General features: G+C 38.8%; 1 protein-coding gene across 1 annotated transcript in view; it reads left to right on the forward strand.

Annotated features, from left to right (window-relative positions):
* Positions 1–938: 938 nt before the first annotated feature.
* LDB3 (LIM domain binding 3) overlaps positions 939–17573 on the forward strand; it is a 74312-nt gene continuing 57677 nt past the window's right edge. Inside the window, exon 1 of the mRNA XM_035889234.1 lies at positions 939–1031. Within this exon, the coding sequence (XP_035745127.1) occupies positions 939–1031 (93 nt within the window). The remainder of the gene's footprint in view (positions 1032–17573) is intronic.

Below are 17573 nucleotides of genomic sequence, written 5' to 3' on the forward strand. Positions count from 1 at the left end.
GGTTATAAAGTTTTATGGAACACCTAACAGCTGGAATATAAACTATGAAAAATCAAGGAATGAATTAAGGAAGCAGTTAGCTAGCTATTTGTATTCTTAGCCTTTCACTTAAGTGTCACACCTTTAAAAGACTTGTACTGAAATAATAAGACAGGTATGTAGTGAAACTATGCTTTTGCAACAGAAATTAAATGCTGTTTAGAAATAACCCATAATACTTCTATCTGCATTCAGAGACAATAAATTTTAATTTTCCCTTGAGAAGGCAAGAGCTATGGAACCAAGAGCCAAACATGAAGTTGTGAGGGTTTTTGTGACGCTAGACGCACATAGTGTATACTTTTTTCAGTTTAACAAACCAATGCAAAAGAAGGCAGTCTTTTTTTTTTTTGATGCTTCTCCTGCTACATATGGAAAGATCTATGTAAAAAGAACTTGTTTGTAGTACATGATATATCACGGTGCAATAAACATATGTTCTGAAGCAGAAGTTACAAATGGCTATGAAGTTGTTAACAGGCTAATAAAGATACTTGGGTGTTTGGGATTTTAGCATGGGATTTTGTTTGCTTGTTTTATTACAAAATGTGTTTTGCCCATAAAGTAACTGAGCATGAAGAGGGGCTTGAGAAGCCTAGAAAGATCTGTCCCCTTCCCTGGGGGCTATATTAGACCTCTGAGTCATGAAGTCTTTGCATAGTAGGTGTCTGGTTACAAACCTTTTATGGGCCCTACTCAGCTGGGATATCAGCATCTGCATTAAAGCTCCCATCTATTCTTAGGTGATATCCCAGCACGACTGAACAGGCAAGGCAGAAAGAGAATTGCTTTCGTTATGTGAAACTCTTCCCTTTTCTCATTTGGTTTTTTCACGCTTTCTCTCTCTACCCCATCCTTCTGTTCTGCAGTGCCTTGTTGCCTTGTGAAAGAGGTACAAAATGGCTTACAGCGTGACTCTGAATGGACCTGGACCATGGGGTTTCCGACTGCAAGGGGGCAAGGACTTCAACATGCCCTTGACCATCTCCAGAGTAAGTGAGCAAAAAAACTTCATTGAGCTTTATGGAAAATAACAGTGAACTAGTCATATGTGCACTCTGGCCTGGCCTTAGGAAAATAGAGGATCTTTGCAGCCAGGTCTGAATAATGAGAACAAAATGTGGACTTTAAATATACCAGTTCAAGGTACAACCTGGCATTGATGATGCCTCAGGAAGACAGTTACGGTTAGTATATTTTTAAGAATGACAATACTGTCTCTTTTAAATAAGCTTCCAGTTCTATTTTGTACAGTTTTGTCTCTTTCTGCTGATGGGGCGTCACTGGTGCTCTCTATTTGGGGGGAACAGAGTAGAGCAACTATGAATAAATTGTATTTCTAGAAAATAAACACGCAGCTGCTTGTAAATTTGTGAAGTCTAGGTGTTTAAAACTGGACAAAGATAGGGATACATGTCCCCTCTTTTTTTGGGGGGGGAGCAATAACTGGATGGAAATTAGACATGTCAAGCAGAAGACTCAATAGTGTTTAAAATATGGTCTTAAATTATGCAGAAGCCTTCCATTTGCGGCTGACAACCAGCATGTGATTTAATAATTAATTACCTGGTGTATTTGTCGATTACAGATTAGTCCATTTATTTCTTAGCTGATGTCTTGGGGTTTGTTTTTTTTTTTTCCTTCCCTGAGAGCAGTATTTTAAGGTGTTGCAGTGGAGTGCTCTTACTACCTGAATTAGCTCAGTTTCTTAAAGGTTTTTAATATTAGGTCATTTTCAGGAAATCTGTAAGCGTTTCTCTTGCCTACCCTTCTCTTGTCAAACTAGACAGTTTTGTGTAACTTCTGGTTTGGGAATTCTGCTTTCAACTACCTCTTGCAGCTCCCTCGTCCATTTCTCTTTTTTCCCCTTTTTTCTTTCTGATAGTCTCAAATCTGTTCCAGAATGCTCAGATCTTTTTAGAGACATCTTGGTTCCTCCACCAATCACCTGCAGAAGGCTTGTTTTGCAGTGCAATGACAAGAGAGGTTACTTACATAACAGTGTTTAAAAGGAATACCAGAATGATTTAATCAGACAAACAAATAGAATGCAAACAAAAGGTCTGCTCACTGCAAAAAAAGCCACCTACAATGCTTTGAAAACTTGTTTTTTATTTTGTAATGAAAAAGTACAGTCTGTTAAGTTGTGGGTACTAAATTGATATCCCTGCGACAATCATGATTCAAAGTCATCAGTGAGCTTCTGAAATCTTAACTATGCTATTTCATATTCATACTGTAAAGCTCTGTATTATTTGATCTCCCTTATTCTTATGCACAATATTCCTTTCTCTGAAGATAGAGCTGCATTTACCTTAATAGCAAGTCCTATGATAATGAGGAACTTTTCATAACCCCCTTTGCAGAAGTAGCATAGTAATTGCAAAGAAGGCTGTTCTGTCAGTGTTACTGAAAATAAACAAGCAAAAAAAAGCCAAAAAATACCCCTGCCCACAAAAATAAACTCAATTCATAAACTTATACTAATTTCACTATGGTAAATAATTTTGGTATTTCTTTACTAGGGTAAGTGTTGAGAGGTGCCAGCATATTTCTGTGGGCATTTTCATGACTCTCTGCAGCCTGAACCTTATGGTCTGGATTATTTTTTTATAAGTAATTCAGTCATACCTAGTGACTGTCAGTCAAGGGCTGGGGCTGTGGCACTTGCACTGTATATGACACAATCAGAAATGAAAACTCAGTTATTTCCCAAAGAACCCATTGTCTCAGATTATAATCCCTTAAAGTATACTGAATATGCCCAAAGGCTATATAATTCGCATGGGGCTTTTGAGAGCATACGATGAGCACGAGTGAATCTGCAATAGCTGGATTCCCTGAGGTGTGGAGGAATTACCTCTTTGCACAGCTGGCTGCATTTCCAGCAGTAGAAGTGTCAGAAAGCACTGTTAAATGTTTTGAACTCGTTCCCAGTGAGGCCTACTTCTTAGTTGGGAGCATTGCTTTCCGATGGGATTGGATTTTGTAGCCTGCCTTAGAGGGGGAAAGCAGGCATGCAGAAGTGAATGTAGCTTCTTTCAGGGGAAGCTGGAGTAGGAATGCCTGCTGTCTGGGATATTTTTTAATTGGAACACAGTGTAAGACATGGCTTTTGATGATAATATTCTTGAAGTCTATTTTATCTTCAGTATCTTTCACATAAATGCATCTCCAAACAGATCAGATATTCCCCTTAATCAGCAATTTGCAGTCATAATTGAGTTGAGCTGTGAACTTGGTGGTAATTGCAATCTTACCATGGGGGAAAAGGAAGGCTGTACTTACTTTCTCAAGATATTCTTGAGATGGGGAGTAGGGGAGAGAAGATAACTGTGAGGAAAATCCCCTTCTTGGGAAGGGCATACAGCTGTGAATGTTGTCAGTGGATGTCATATGCTTACCTATGGACTGGGTTTGATCCACAGCTGCCCTGAGATGGGATTAGACTTTCTGTGGGCAGGATGAGTCCTAAACCCCAAACACTTCAACTTAAAGGGTCTTATAATTGCTTTTAATGCCAGATGTGCCACAGCCCTTTTGCCTACATATACATAGTATCCCTCCATGCAGGCAGATGGGGTTTGCAGGCAGACATGCTCATTATACTCTAGCTACCCCCCGAGCAATAAGACTGCGGGTGGGCCACTGAGAACAAAAAGATTCATCCTTTTTCATGGAGGCTCTGTGCTCTTCTGTCATGTTGCGAGTAATGCCAGGAGAGCGTAGCTCCTGAGAAAGATGATGGCAACAGTGTACCACCACACCAGGACTGTTCATCCCATCTGTAGTCTTACGCCTGCATGTTTCCAAGGACCTGGACGTAGGAACTAGAGCTGTGACTTAGCTGTCTGTTGACTGATGCTCTGTCAGCCAGTCCCCATACAATTCCCACGCAGCTTGCACTTCTCCACCTGAGAATCAGGGGAGAAAACCTAAAGGTCTTTGAAGTCTACTGGCAAAAGCACAATACAAGATTGTGGCATTGCTAATGCTTCTGTTCAGCGAAAATGCTCTTAAAATAGTGGGCAAAGAAGCTTTTATTACTCAGAGCTGTTTGGCACGACAGTTCAGTTTTAAAGGAGTCTTTAAGATGTTGAGACATTGTATTTTCTTCCCTTCAGGTTAGGTACAGGTGATCAGCTCACTGCTGAATAGTCAACAGCATATGACATAGGAGTCAACAGTCAGTCAGCTGGGTGACAGGTGAAGATGTGTTCCCCGGAAATGAATTGTTCTGCTTATCTGTTCTTTATCTAAAAATAAATGCCTGACTAAGGTAGGGGGGTGGGGACAGAAAAAGAGGAGACAAAAACAAGTGGAGAAGAGTTAAGGTCACTCTGCAGCTTTCACAGTCCTTTAACAATGGCATTAGAAAATAATCTGGGAAGATTTTAAAAATATTTTTCCAGTCCCCACCCTGCAGATCATCCTGCCCTCTAGAATAAATTCTGTCATGAGATGTCATGAGCAGGCAGCAGAAGTAGGAAAACAGTATTGACAGACTCTTAGTGAAGCTGAGCATCTGTCAGTCCTACTGAAATGAATGAGACTTGCAGGTTGTTGGCCATGCTAAGAGCTGTCACCAGTGGCCTGTTCATATGCATAAATCTGGTCTTTCCAAATTGACGTGGGCAGCAAAGCCGGTTATTTTCTCCTACAGCTTGCCTGAACTGTCTGGAAGAAAGCAGAATTCATTAATTTTATAGACCTAATCCTCTGTAAGAAGGCTTTTAGGCATAGTTAATTATTGAAGTGCTGTGTTGCCATGTTACCTGAGATGGTATGATTGTACATGGGTGGACACAATAGCAGAGCCTCTTCGTATATTTGTGAATGATTATTGCTAAACAGCAAGCTTTTCTAGTGAGGCAGATTGGCTTGTAGGTGATGCAATGGGCTGCAAGGTATATCATCATCTGAGATGGCAGAAATATTATCCAGAACAGTGCAGTAACTTATGACTGGTATATTCACTCTGTGATTATCCATACAGTTTTCTATTTCCTAATAGAGGGGGTTTTAATGTTGCCTGGGTTCCAAATCAAAAGCCAGATCCTGAAGCTGAAGGAGACAATGTTTAAACAAGACAAAAGTGTTAGAGAAGTGTTTTGGCTTTATTCAATTAAGTGAGGAAGAAGTTGAAATCTGGTGATGACGTAAGCGCAGAGAGGGGAAATGGCAAACACTGATAGGAAAAAAATGAAATTAGCTCATCTGTATACTTATTCTGATACAAGCAGCTGGAAACAGCTCTTGGAGGTGGGGGGCAAAGCTATTCTAGCATTTTGCAGTCCATGTCTCTGGAGAAGGCTTCTCTCACATCTTTGGGGCTCTTTTAACAGCATCTTTTCCTGATTACTTCCTGCCTCTCCTGCATTCCCTAGCATACGTATGTCAATCTCTCTCGCTGTGACTGCGCTTCCTTTAGAGGATCTGTGTGAGAGTATTCATTTCCTGTTGGCCTTATTGCATATGGGGTATCAGTGCCTTACAACAGGCAATGATGGGTGAAGGCAGTACCTCTTGGCTTTTTAAAAATTCTATTCTTGAAGGCAGGGAAACCTCAGATTATCTGGGTCAGGCACTATGAATACTGCAGCTGTAGTTTGGATGGCCATGTGGTGCAGTACATAAATTGTAATCAGAAGAGTGAAGTGTACCTGTATTGACTGAACTGAAGAAATTCACCAAGTTCCGTGGAAATGCTGATTTCACATCCATCCCTGGTGAATCAGACTGCTGAGTCCTACAGCAGCTTTGAGAGGGTTTGTTTCATCTCCAAATGTGAAGTCCTTCACAATACTAAAAGCCATAGATTAGTATTTGTAATAGTTGATACTCTACAAAACTAAGAGGTAAGCCTTATGTCCTCTAAAAGTCTTCTTCTTAAAAGATGTTTCCTTTTCGCCCCAAAACTCAAATGACACTGAGTGAACTTCTAAGAAGGGGAGTGAGCCATTTAATGTAATGACTGTCTTATCACAGAATCACAGAAAGGCAAGGGTTGGAAGGCACCTCAGGAGATCATCCAGTCCAACCCTCCTGCTAAAGCAGGCTCACCTAGAGCAGGTTGCACAGGACATCATCCAGGCAGGCTTTGAGTATCTCCAGAGAAGGAGACTCCACAGTCCCCCTGGGCAGCCTGTGCCAGTGCTCTGTCACCCTCAAAGGAAATAAGTTCTTCCTCATATTTAACTGAAACCTCTTATGTTTCAGTTTCTGCCCATTGTCTAGATAAGCTGTAGCAATTTCTTATGCATCGGTGGTTTCACATTCTTCCAGTCTTCTACAATTTAACTCAAAATAGTCCCTTGAGAGAGGAAAATGAAGTACTTCCAGGCCAACTTTTAAGAACACTCCAAAACTTTCTTACATGCTGTTGATAAAACAACTGTTCTTGTGGGCGTCAGCACTGCTTTGGGATAATCTGCTTAATTTGTAGATCACTTCTTGAGCAACAGAGTCACCCCATAAAAAGTTAGAGCATTCTGAATTTTATTATATGCAGCCATTTGTTATGTGTATAGATGTGTCAGCATCATGAGAGAATGCTGGTTACTTCAGATGGTATCTTTGCTTTCAAACTAATTTGCAAGACAATTCTGGTAAGTTTACAGCCACAGTTATCAGAAATGATTGCATTTCTGTGAGCCTGAACCCTACAAGTAACTCCTAAACCTCCTGATTTGGTATTGCTTATTTGAGATGTTCCAGTAGTCAGCATCTACACTATAAATGACAGTTCAGAATACAGGGCATTTGTATGATATGGCTGCATCTCTCGTCAAGCACAAGTGGCATTTGTACGTTGGACAAAGAGGGAGGGAGCAAATTCTCTAGTGGCATTCTTTTAAAACAATGCTTATTGGGCTGGAGAAAGAGATGGGTTCTGGGGCCTGGGGATCAGAACATCCCTGAATACTGGGAACTCAATTCAAGTCTCTGCTCTGAATAAAGTAGAACAGGTTTAAACTTGGCTGTGCAGGTGGTCTAAGAGGTAAGGCATTAATTATTCTGAGGTAGGCAACATTCCCTGTCTTGATCAAAAATATCATATCAGGAGTATTTCCAATGGATGTTTCACCTAAGCTGCTAATACTGTAAGAGAAGGTTTAATTTCAACAAATACCTGCTTTTTGTAACACAAAGCAGTTCCAGCATAAGATGTACTATTTTTTCCTTTCTGGTTAAACAATCATGAAAAAAGAAGCTGTTGTTTTCTTTCCTTGCCGAAAACATTCTGACAAATCCATGCAGCTTGTTGTTGTGTCCTTAAACTCAGGATTTTTTTGGGAAGAGTCCTTTTATTATTATTTGTATTTAAATTTTAGCATCATAATGCAGTGTGATTTGAATGCATGTATGGTACTTGGTCAAATAGCTTTCAGGAAGGACATAGAACTAACTACAGCTCTTGGTCAAATTATTTAAATTATTTTAAATCAAGCATGTGCTTGAAACTGAAAGGCAGCCCCTCTTATCTGTTTGTGTGATTAAAGTAATCACTAAATACTAAGCTCACTGCTGAAGGCCAGAGGTATATAAGGAATATTAATGCACTCTGTGCAGTATTTGTGTAGACATCATGCATAGCTCTGTTTAAAGTTCTGTTTCTCAATTCTGCTCATGTTTTGAATTTCAAGAGAAACATTTAGCCCTGCTAGAATGTAGGCCAGATTAATAAGAATAACAGACTGTAATAGCTGAGGTACTGGCTTAAATGATGTTACATCATCAAACCTGCTGCTCTGACTATTCTGACACATTATACATAATCAGTGTGTTTGAAGCCCTTTATTTTACCTACTAAATGCAGCTTTCCTCTTTGGTGTGTGATTGTATCTGAATCATCAATGCTCATGTGGCATTATCTGTGAAAAGAGCTCAGTGTATGAAATAATTGGGCTGAATGGCACCTATGCAATTACCAACTCAGTTATTAATACTGTCAGTATTTCTTGGTGCTAGCTTTACTACTCATGCCAAAAAACCCACTCCATAGTGACTTTGCAGCTTGTTCTCCTGCAAAAGGGAGAGGAACATAACCCTTCCCTTGAACAGGAGGCATGGTGTTAACTGTGAGAAACTGAGAAGTTCACAAGTGGGGATAACCATAGTTACTGTGTCTTTATGGAGGAGAAGGTTTCTTAACCTAAGGAAACAGGTCCACAAGTCAAATTAGTTATGTTCATTTTTTTCTTGTTTTAACTTTCGACAGTGTTCCCTGGCAACTGGATATTCTGGTCTGACAAACTGCTCAGCCTTTGACCTAGAGTTTATTTAGTTGAGAATACAGTTGATGTAGTATTTCAGGAAGTTCTCAGATTTACTTAATTATTATTAAAGTTAATAATTTTGCAGATCCTTTAGAACTAGTAAACACAGCAGGAGGTAACCATTAAATTACCATTTTAAAGCTGCTGAATTGTTAGTGCTTTATACTTAAAATGCACAATAAGCTTTTTTCAGGTAGAACTTTTTATTAGTGTCTGATGTCTGAACTCAGTAAATAGCTGTCTTCATAACACAGCAGATAACCCTGCCATTAGCTCCATTCTGAATACATTATTGCAAAATGTTCTCCAGCAAGTGGAACGCAAAGATGGAAATGGGCTCTGCAAGTACATTAATATTAAGTTTCTATATTAGCAACAGCAGTTCCCATCTGGTTTATCTTGTTGTCTAATTAGTAGTGTAAAGAGTATGTTATTTTATAACTCTATAAAATGTGGGTATTTAAAAAAAACCCCAAACAATAAACCTTCAGTAGCACTCTGAAAGTATCAAAATGGTGTAGAAAATGCAAAGGTTGTCTTTATAATCTAGCATTCACAGTGGACTGGAGCTAGCTGAGAACACAATTTGATATAGTTGATTTGGCTTTTTGTGTGTAACTAGAAGTTTCTGCACATACATACCTGAGATGCCACCATAACGGTGGAAAAGGAGAGAAAGGAGGGAAGTTTTTGCTGAACATGGTAAAAATCAATACTTGCAAGCCTTGAGGAAATAAATTAATTTAAAACAGTGTCTGGCAATGTCAGCTATGGTATGCTTTGAAATGAATAATGCTAATTGAAAAAGGATGGCTTATACAGCATGTTAAAGGGTGGTTTCTTCTGTACTATTGTAATTAAAACCTTAATAAAAAGATTACCTGAGAGCAAAATCTCAGAATGGGCTTTTTGTTAAAACTGTCTAAGTTTTTAAATGCTAATTTTATAAAAGTGATGCTTAATAAATGGCCCTTTATAAAGAATCTAATTCTTGCCAGGACCAAATGAGAACGAGGTCGTTAACAAGTGTGCTGTTCAGTTACACTGTGTTGACCCATAATCTACATAATATCATATATTTAAAAGCAAACAGGTATCACCTGTCAAAATGTACTGCATAGATGAGGAAAAAAAAATTATGTATTTGACTTAGCTGCTATCATAACTTAAGGGTCTAAGTGAAATAAAAGCTTTATCATATGAGCCATCAGCCTGAAGCTGGCCCTGAAGCTTAGTCTAGCCCTACTGTTGGGTGTCCTTTGGGAGCAGCCCTTAAAACTTTCATTCTTTCATTTTCAGGTCCATGAAGAGTATATTTTTTTCCCCCCAAACGTGAAACAGTTTCTGTGTTCTGAGAAGTTCCAGGAACAAGAGCACCCAGCTCTTATTTGTAGGGGGAAGAAAGAACTTTTTTTTTCCCCCCACTCACTGACTTTGAGTGTATGTACTCTGTGTTTTTTGGAATTAGGTACCCTGAAAATAATTAGTTTCCAGCTTACAAATGGCTCCAGATGACATCTTGAACGTGCTTCATACAAGGTGACTCCGTTTTTTGTTAGCAGTGGCTAGCAGCCATTTTTCCAGAAAGTCAATGAGATCGTGCTCTTCTTTTAGGAAGATATAATGGGTCAAGTGTCTTAAAGGCGTGCAAATCCCCTGGCAAGGGTAGAGTTACTTTCTGCACCTCCCACATGCATAGCTGGTGTTGTGATCATCTATGCCACAGGTGTTCAGTGCCTGGACACTGCATAAATAGGTTTTAACCTTTCCCCAAAATCCTTCCAAATACACTTGATTTGTAGCAATGGCAGCTGAGGATTAGGAGGAACTCAGCCTTTCATATGTTCGCACCATATCCCCCTCCTTTCCCTCACTCAGAGTCCAAATTCCAGCTGCTGGGCTATTTTGGCCCCCTCACTTGGTTAGCCATACTTGTTAATACACATAAACCCGTATTCTCATTAGAGGTAACAGGCTTAAGAGTACACGCTTACTTTAAACAATTTATGGCTTTTCAGTTTAAAGCCAACATTAGTGACAATTAGTCTTTGTGGCATGAAGAAAAATAACTGTGAGGCATTGTAGTCCTTATTATACCTGGTTAGGGTGCCATGCACACTCTTCAGAAGTCTCTGTGGGATTCTCATGCTATATTTAAAGCATCCTGTGAGTTAGGAAGCTATTTTGAATTGGAATGAATGCTACATTTACCTCAAGCTTTTGGAATGGGACATGGTATCCAAAACTCCAAAAATACTACATGTAACCCCAGATTCTGGTACATAGTGCCAAATCAGAATGCTCTGGTATTAGGGTGAATTTGGGCTGCCTTTTCTTGATCCTGGGGGTCACTGGGACCATCCTGCTCTATTTGAGAATGTCAGCATTCTCTCCTTACCTAGTCATAGCTAGTTCAAAAATGGCCAAGGGCAGTTGGTACTAAGGCAGGTGTTTAAAAAAGAAATAGGCAGCCGAAACAAGATGTTCCTTTCATCAGAGTTGGCTAAGATTAACTACTTTAGGAAATAAATGGATACTCTTTCTGCTAAGTTTTTGACAGGAGTTGCAAAATTCAAGTACCCTCCTGACCTACTGTCAAAATTGCTTTCCTGTCTAGAATATTCTTGTCTCACTTGTTTACTTGAATTATCTTACAAATTATTCAAGATTAAACCCTTTTGCCAACTGTATGGGGTGGGGCAGATGAGGGTGTCTCTATTATGTGTCTGCTTTGCTTTCTTGATGACAAGAAGTGGTCAAAAGTCTGCAAGTGTCACGGCTTGTTTGAACAGCAAACCAAACCTATTTGAACAGGTTAATTGCCTACTGCTGAGTACTGCTTCTCTGCAGTGTAATATTTCTAAAATTAAAATATGTGCTGTGTTGGCATATAGTTTTCAGTAGTGCAGGATGAGTGCACGGAGTTGTGGGTAGCGGGCTGTTGGAGGTAAGCCCCTGATGGAAAGTGAGCCAGAATTGTTTGGCTGTTTCATCCCTGAGGCATAGCAAAACTATCCTCTCTTTTGAGGGAGGTACTATCCCACACTTGAGAACTGTGTGCCTTAGTTGTAGGAGTTGGCTGCAAGGACACATGCTGATATTGCTATGGTCATGTGGGAGACCCCAACGTTGGCTCTTGGCATTCATCCTTGCTCCATGTGGGATGTACTCTGCTGTCTCCTTCTTCCGTTCGCCTGGGATGCTGATGTGCGCTTCTTCCCCTGCCTGCCACCTTCTGCCTTGCTCTACCCTACACGTTCGCCCTCCTCAGAGTCTGCCATCTTTTCTTTGCTCCCAGCTTTCAGTGATGTTCAGATGAAGTGGACTGTGAGTGGAGGAGCAAAGAGATGAAGACCGTCTTTGGAAAATGAAAGTTCCAGACCCTTCCACAAGGTGTTATAATTTCTTACAGAACAGGGAGGGAAAAGAGAAAGAAAATGCAGGATGTAAGGGTGCAGGAGGGAGTTGGCTAAACAGGGTACCTCGTGGAGGTTCACAATTGCTTTTTGTGTAGCTGTGGGGTTTCCTGTTTCTCTGATTGCACGGGTTGCTGTATTAAATAGTTTTCTTTACCCTATGTTGGGGAAGCCAAGCTGGAACTAAATACAAATATAATTTCTGTGTTTAGAATAGAGTATGTCTCCACTGAGAATTCTTGGAAGAGACTTTCCTCCCTTTACAACTACACACCCTATGGCTCGCAAAATAATGCTTTTGTCCTGCTCATCAGCAGTTCCCTTTTCCTACATTTCTGTTCTTATGTTTCTGGAGAGCTTTGCTTCCTCACCCTGCAAAATGTCATATTAGACTGTAATCTCCAACTTTTTCTCTGAAGAAAATATGCTGAGCATAGATAGTAGGACACACTCATCTTCTTTAAATATATATATATATACAAGCAGATAGTGGTTGTGAACATTTCCCTAAGTTCTTTGTGGCAAAACACAAGAATATGTGCATCTTTTCTAAGCCCATGTTGTATCTTCTGAGGCTAACGTAATTTACTTCACTGAATTTCTAGAAAACATGCTTTAGGTGACCTAAAGAAACAGGCAAGTGAGCAAAAGTGTTTTAAAAAAACCTGCCCTGTAGAGTAAAAGCAACATCAAGCTTCTGTGCCCTGTGAAGATACACGTGTGTCCTAAATGCCAATGGAAGGACCTCAATGACTCACATCAAAAAAGTCTGGATCTTCAACTCGCACAGATCTAGTATATTTTCTTTTATGCAATATGATAACATGTTTCTAGCTTTGGAACTCTGAGGAGAATCAAGTGGGGGAAAAAACAAAGCAGAATAAACCTTCTGTAAGCTCTAGAGAATTTTTTCATTAATTCAGTTTTAATTTAAGATCAGTTTAATCTAGACCCAGTTCTAATACCTTTCCTAGTAAGTATGGGAAGAGGTCTAAGAACTGATAATTTACATGAACAGGGTTGCTTGCTGCCTGGAAGAATATGAAGTGAAGAGCCATTGGTTTTTCCCAGCGTGTGTGACTTGTCATAGAGGTTATCCCAGCTTGTGGGAACATTCCTGGCAACAAAAAAAAGTGATCATCACTTCCACAATATTGAAGACGTATTTGCAGTATGATTGACAAGATGAGGAGGTGGTATATCATTTCTTTGCACATCAAGGGACTGGCAGCGAATGAAACCAAAACTAGAACTTAGCTGCTTTATTTATCCCTTGAACAGGTGCAGTACAAGCAGCTGCAATAAGATCTTTTATACATTCCGCCCACAATTCCCTGGAGTTCGTGTGTCCTAAAGACAACCTGAAAAGGAGGCAGGACACTTGTACAGTATTATATTTTATAAGTACAGTGTGAAATGCTGATCCTTCCCATGGGGAAGTTATTCAAAGCTGGATCTGCGTTTTGTGCCATTTAATGATATGGGTAGATGTCTTTTTCTCTTGCCATTCTGAGTGTTTAGCTTAATTACTTAATTTGGTCTGTAACTTTTTTGTTTTATTAAAACTCTTTATAGGCCAGGAAACAGCGCAAAGGAGTTGTTTTAATATAATTTAACACTTACAACTATTTGCCTTATTAACTGGACATTTAATAAGTTATATCTGAGGAAAGCATTGTTAAGAGGACTTACAACAATATTACTTTTTTTTTGTCTATGTTGTCTTGATCCTCTTCCACTAGTTTTGCAGAAATTGGATTGGGTCCTAATATTAAATGCATCTCCAAGCTTAGGAGGCCAAGGAAGAGCTCTTACCACGAAGTTTATTGTTAAGCCTCTTTGTTCAATGTGTAGATAAAGGTTTTAGGAAGAAACTTTCCTTGTTGGCATTTAATTTTAGAACATCCCCAGCGAATGTTCTGGCCTGGATGCCAGAAGTCCTTAGTTTTAATCTTCCCCTAAAGTATCTGCTCCTGGATACTTGCTGAGAGTAGTGGCTATCTAGCCTGTACATCCATACTAGAATGAGACTGTCCTGGGATATAATAATGCTGTAAAGAGAGATGTGTGGAAAATACTCTCTAAAATATTATCTTTTTCCAATGCAAGCAACCCAATTTTACAATAACAAAATACGGATCAGGAACTAGCAAGAAAAGCCTCCAAATTGCCAAAGTCTCTGAAGAAAGAGGAAGGTGCATGCCTATGGAAGCCATTGTTACAATTACATTAATGTGATACTCAGTAAAAATTAGTTTTCTCAGTGAGAAAAGCACTTTCCTAGCTGAATTCTAATGCCCTACAAGAGCTGATGCCGACCACCTTGAAGAGGTGAAGTTGCAACATCTACTTGTTTCTTAATATTTATTTGTATTGAGTAAAGCCGTAATTGTAAAAGCTCCAAACCCCTACCCTGAGAATAGATGAAGAAGGTGGTGACTTGCAATGTCCTTGGTACATTTTTAGTTGAGGTTGATTTTACATTTTTTGTTGGTGAGCAAGAAGTGTTGTCCCCATTTTCCCTCTTGAATGTATACTGCCTGTGACCTGTGTATTTATCTTTAGATGTAAATGGCCTATAGAAAAATATCTCTGGCTCTTTTTTCTTTTTTTTTTTTTTTATGCCTATGATGAACAGGTACTCTTGATATAGTAATATAAATATCCTTCCTCTGTCATTTGTCACACCACAACTTACATTTTGCTCAGTTTGTCTTGCTTTGCTACCAGAGTAAGTAAAAATCTAGGCTGTTTTGATGGTATCTTTTTACTTTTTGTCCAGTTTCATTCCTTTAGTATTCAAGAACATGAAGACTTGTATTTTTCTCCTAACTGTAGTGCTCTTTTTGCTAATCTTTTTGCATGCCTTGCCTAGTTAGACAACAGTTTTGAGGGCTGTGGATGTTCTCTTCTTGGATAAATTTGCAGAACTTGTCCAACAGGCTCATCATCTCTGACTGAACTTGTGGGCACTACTGTGACACCAAGCACAAACAGCCATTGGTTTGACTGTGACTCTTGACACTTTCCTCTCTTCTTCTGGTGATCTAGATCACTTTGTGTTGCAAATAGGTTGCACTGTGACAATTCTGAATTTAATTAGATAACAAAGAATGCCATAGCCTCATGTTTAAGGACAGCTGCCCATAAGTTGCACTTAAAGATTGATAGTATGAATCTTAACCTCTGCTTAGCTTTGAAATACAGCTTTCACTTCCTGTAATGCCTGATGTTGTCTTGAGATTTATTGTCTTTTTTCTTTTTATTCTTACCTCTGGCACCTCCATCTTCTGGTTTTATACGGCTAATTTTCATTGCAAAGACTAGTGAGACAGAGACTAGGACAGGTCTTTATTTTTTGATTAAAATATACATTGTCCATGTTGTGCTAAGAGAACACCATGTTAAAGATGACATGGTATCCTTTTTGCTAGCTTCACTTCAACCCACTCTTATCCTTAGTCTTACCATAAACATAGCTGTTTATACCCTCTAAGTAGAAATCCAAGTAAGAAGTAACTACAAGACTGGACAAACTGCACAAATACTAGAAATGTAAGCATACATTCCAAGATAGTGAGGTTATTAGCCAGCTACGTCTATACTAATGGATATCTAGGATGCATGTAGAAATGACTGGTAATTTTTGCTATCTACAACTTTCACTATCAAAGCATTCAGCAATATCCTGCTAGGACTGGGATATTATATTGATGTTTAAGTTTGGATTGAGTAATGTCAAGAGAAATGGCAGGGTCAAGACTGAAAGAAGAGAGAGCACTGTAAGCATATATATTGGCATAGGACCATAAGGAAGAATTTTGAAGTCTTGCCTGGCAGCTATCCTTCTATAACAGTCCTCCTAATGAACACAAGATTAATATATTTTAATTTAAACAAGGAAGCTAGAAGCTAGGAGAATAAATAGTCCTGCTTCCACTTCAGTGCCTGCTCACAGTATTTATGTTAGGGTTGAGAACAAAGATGATTTATTTTGTGTTAATCTATATGTTATTTTAAATACATTCTGGTGTTGGTAGCAAGAAGGAATGTTCCCCAGTAGGGGTAGAAAAACCCAACCAACCAAATGAAAAAGTAAACTCTCAGTAGTGTGAGAAATTATTGGGCCTTTAATGAACCAAAGCTATTCAAGTAATAAAAGTTTAGGTAGAAAATAATTAAATAATTCTTTTGGGTTTGCATACTTTGGACTGAGTACTAAGCCTCTGTGACATGCCCAATTCTAAATGTCAAATGTCTTTTTTTTCCTCTTTTTTTCATAGTTTTATCAAAGTATGAAAGTATTGACTGAGTGAGATGCTATTGTTGGCAAACCTTTGATGGACACTCCTGGAATTTCATTGCAGGGGCCATGACTTCTGTTTTATCTGAAATCTCACTGGCTCCTGATGACAGACAAACTCTGTTTTTAGCATTGCACTGAAGGTCAGGCAAATGACTGGTTTCCAAATAGAGTAACTGAAGAGACTGGAACAGATTTATTCCTGGTATAATTCCACTAGTTCTATGAAGTTACAGGGGAAATATATTTGTCAAGAGAGCCTTATGAGTTGAAGGATAATACTGCCATTCTCAATCACTTGTGTATAAAAGGAGGTTGGAAAAAAATGCCATTTAACATGAAGTTAAAATTCCTTCTGTAAGATAAATGCTACACTCGCTAAGATAAGAGTAATATTTTAGCTGGTATAAACCAGCATTACTCCATTAAAGGAGGCTGAACACCATAGAATGTGGTATTTTTTTTAAGATCTGAGAATCTAGCCCTATTCTTGTAATTAGAGATGAAGTTGAGGTTTTCTGGCTATGTATATATTTTAGGGTTAATCTAGGAAATGTATATGCCACTTAGGCTGCTTTCCTAGTGGCATTTGGGGTGATTCCATTATTTTTCACAGATATTTAATTTTAGCTACAGTTTTGGCATACCTCAAGTCTATAAACTGACTATCAAGCAGACTGATTAGATATTTCACTTCATTTTTACAAGTTATCTGTGACCTTAATTCATATACAAAGCAATAAATTGATTTCACAGATGGATCAAGAAAAGTCAGTAGTAATTTGTGAAAATTAAAGCTAGATAGTGTTGTACCATTATTCAGATATTAGGAAAGGAATAATCAACATCTTTGTAGAATGACATTGCAACGGCCAAAACTACTAGAAGCTGCAAAAAATGTCTTGTAGGAGAAACTTTGTTGTACAGGTCATGACCACATTGACTGTTTCCAAATCATTGTGAAAAGTGGAGGAGCATATGCACACTTATGGATGCAAGAAATGTGTGTGTGTCAGCAGGGAGGTAATAGCTATGGCTAACAAGGAGGGTCTTTTCATCTCTTACTTTGTTAGTGAATTGGTCAGTCTAGGCAGGGACATAAAGCCATAGATGCAGAGAGATCCTGTGGTTATCTTCTATGCCACTTTGTGCCTGCAGGACTAGGAGTATATTGATTGCCAACATCCTGTGACATTGGGAGTTGGTGCAAAAATTCAAGATTAAGTTTTTACAAAGAGGGCATTATCAAGAGTTAAATAAGTGTAAACTATGTTTTACATTTTGTAAAATAGATGCAAATATAATTTTTACAGTTCTGTGGCAGAAATGTATCCCTTAAAGCTCAAACAACATGTTTTAATACTTTGTTCTTACTTTCACTAAGAGGTTACACTTCAGTGAGCTTTTCCCTTAGAGGTGGCAAAATGTTTCTTTAATGACAGATACCCTGATGATCAAAAAGTACAAACAACTGTTGCCATGACAAGGCAGGATTTCTTCAAATTCAGTTAGCTTTGACTCTAATGCTATACCCCA

This window comes from Egretta garzetta, unplaced genomic scaffold (genome assembly GCF_000687185.1).
Source record: "Egretta garzetta isolate BGI_Z169 unplaced genomic scaffold, ASM68718v1 scaffold280, whole genome shotgun sequence".
Taxonomy (NCBI): domain Eukaryota; kingdom Metazoa; phylum Chordata; class Aves; order Pelecaniformes; family Ardeidae; genus Egretta; species Egretta garzetta.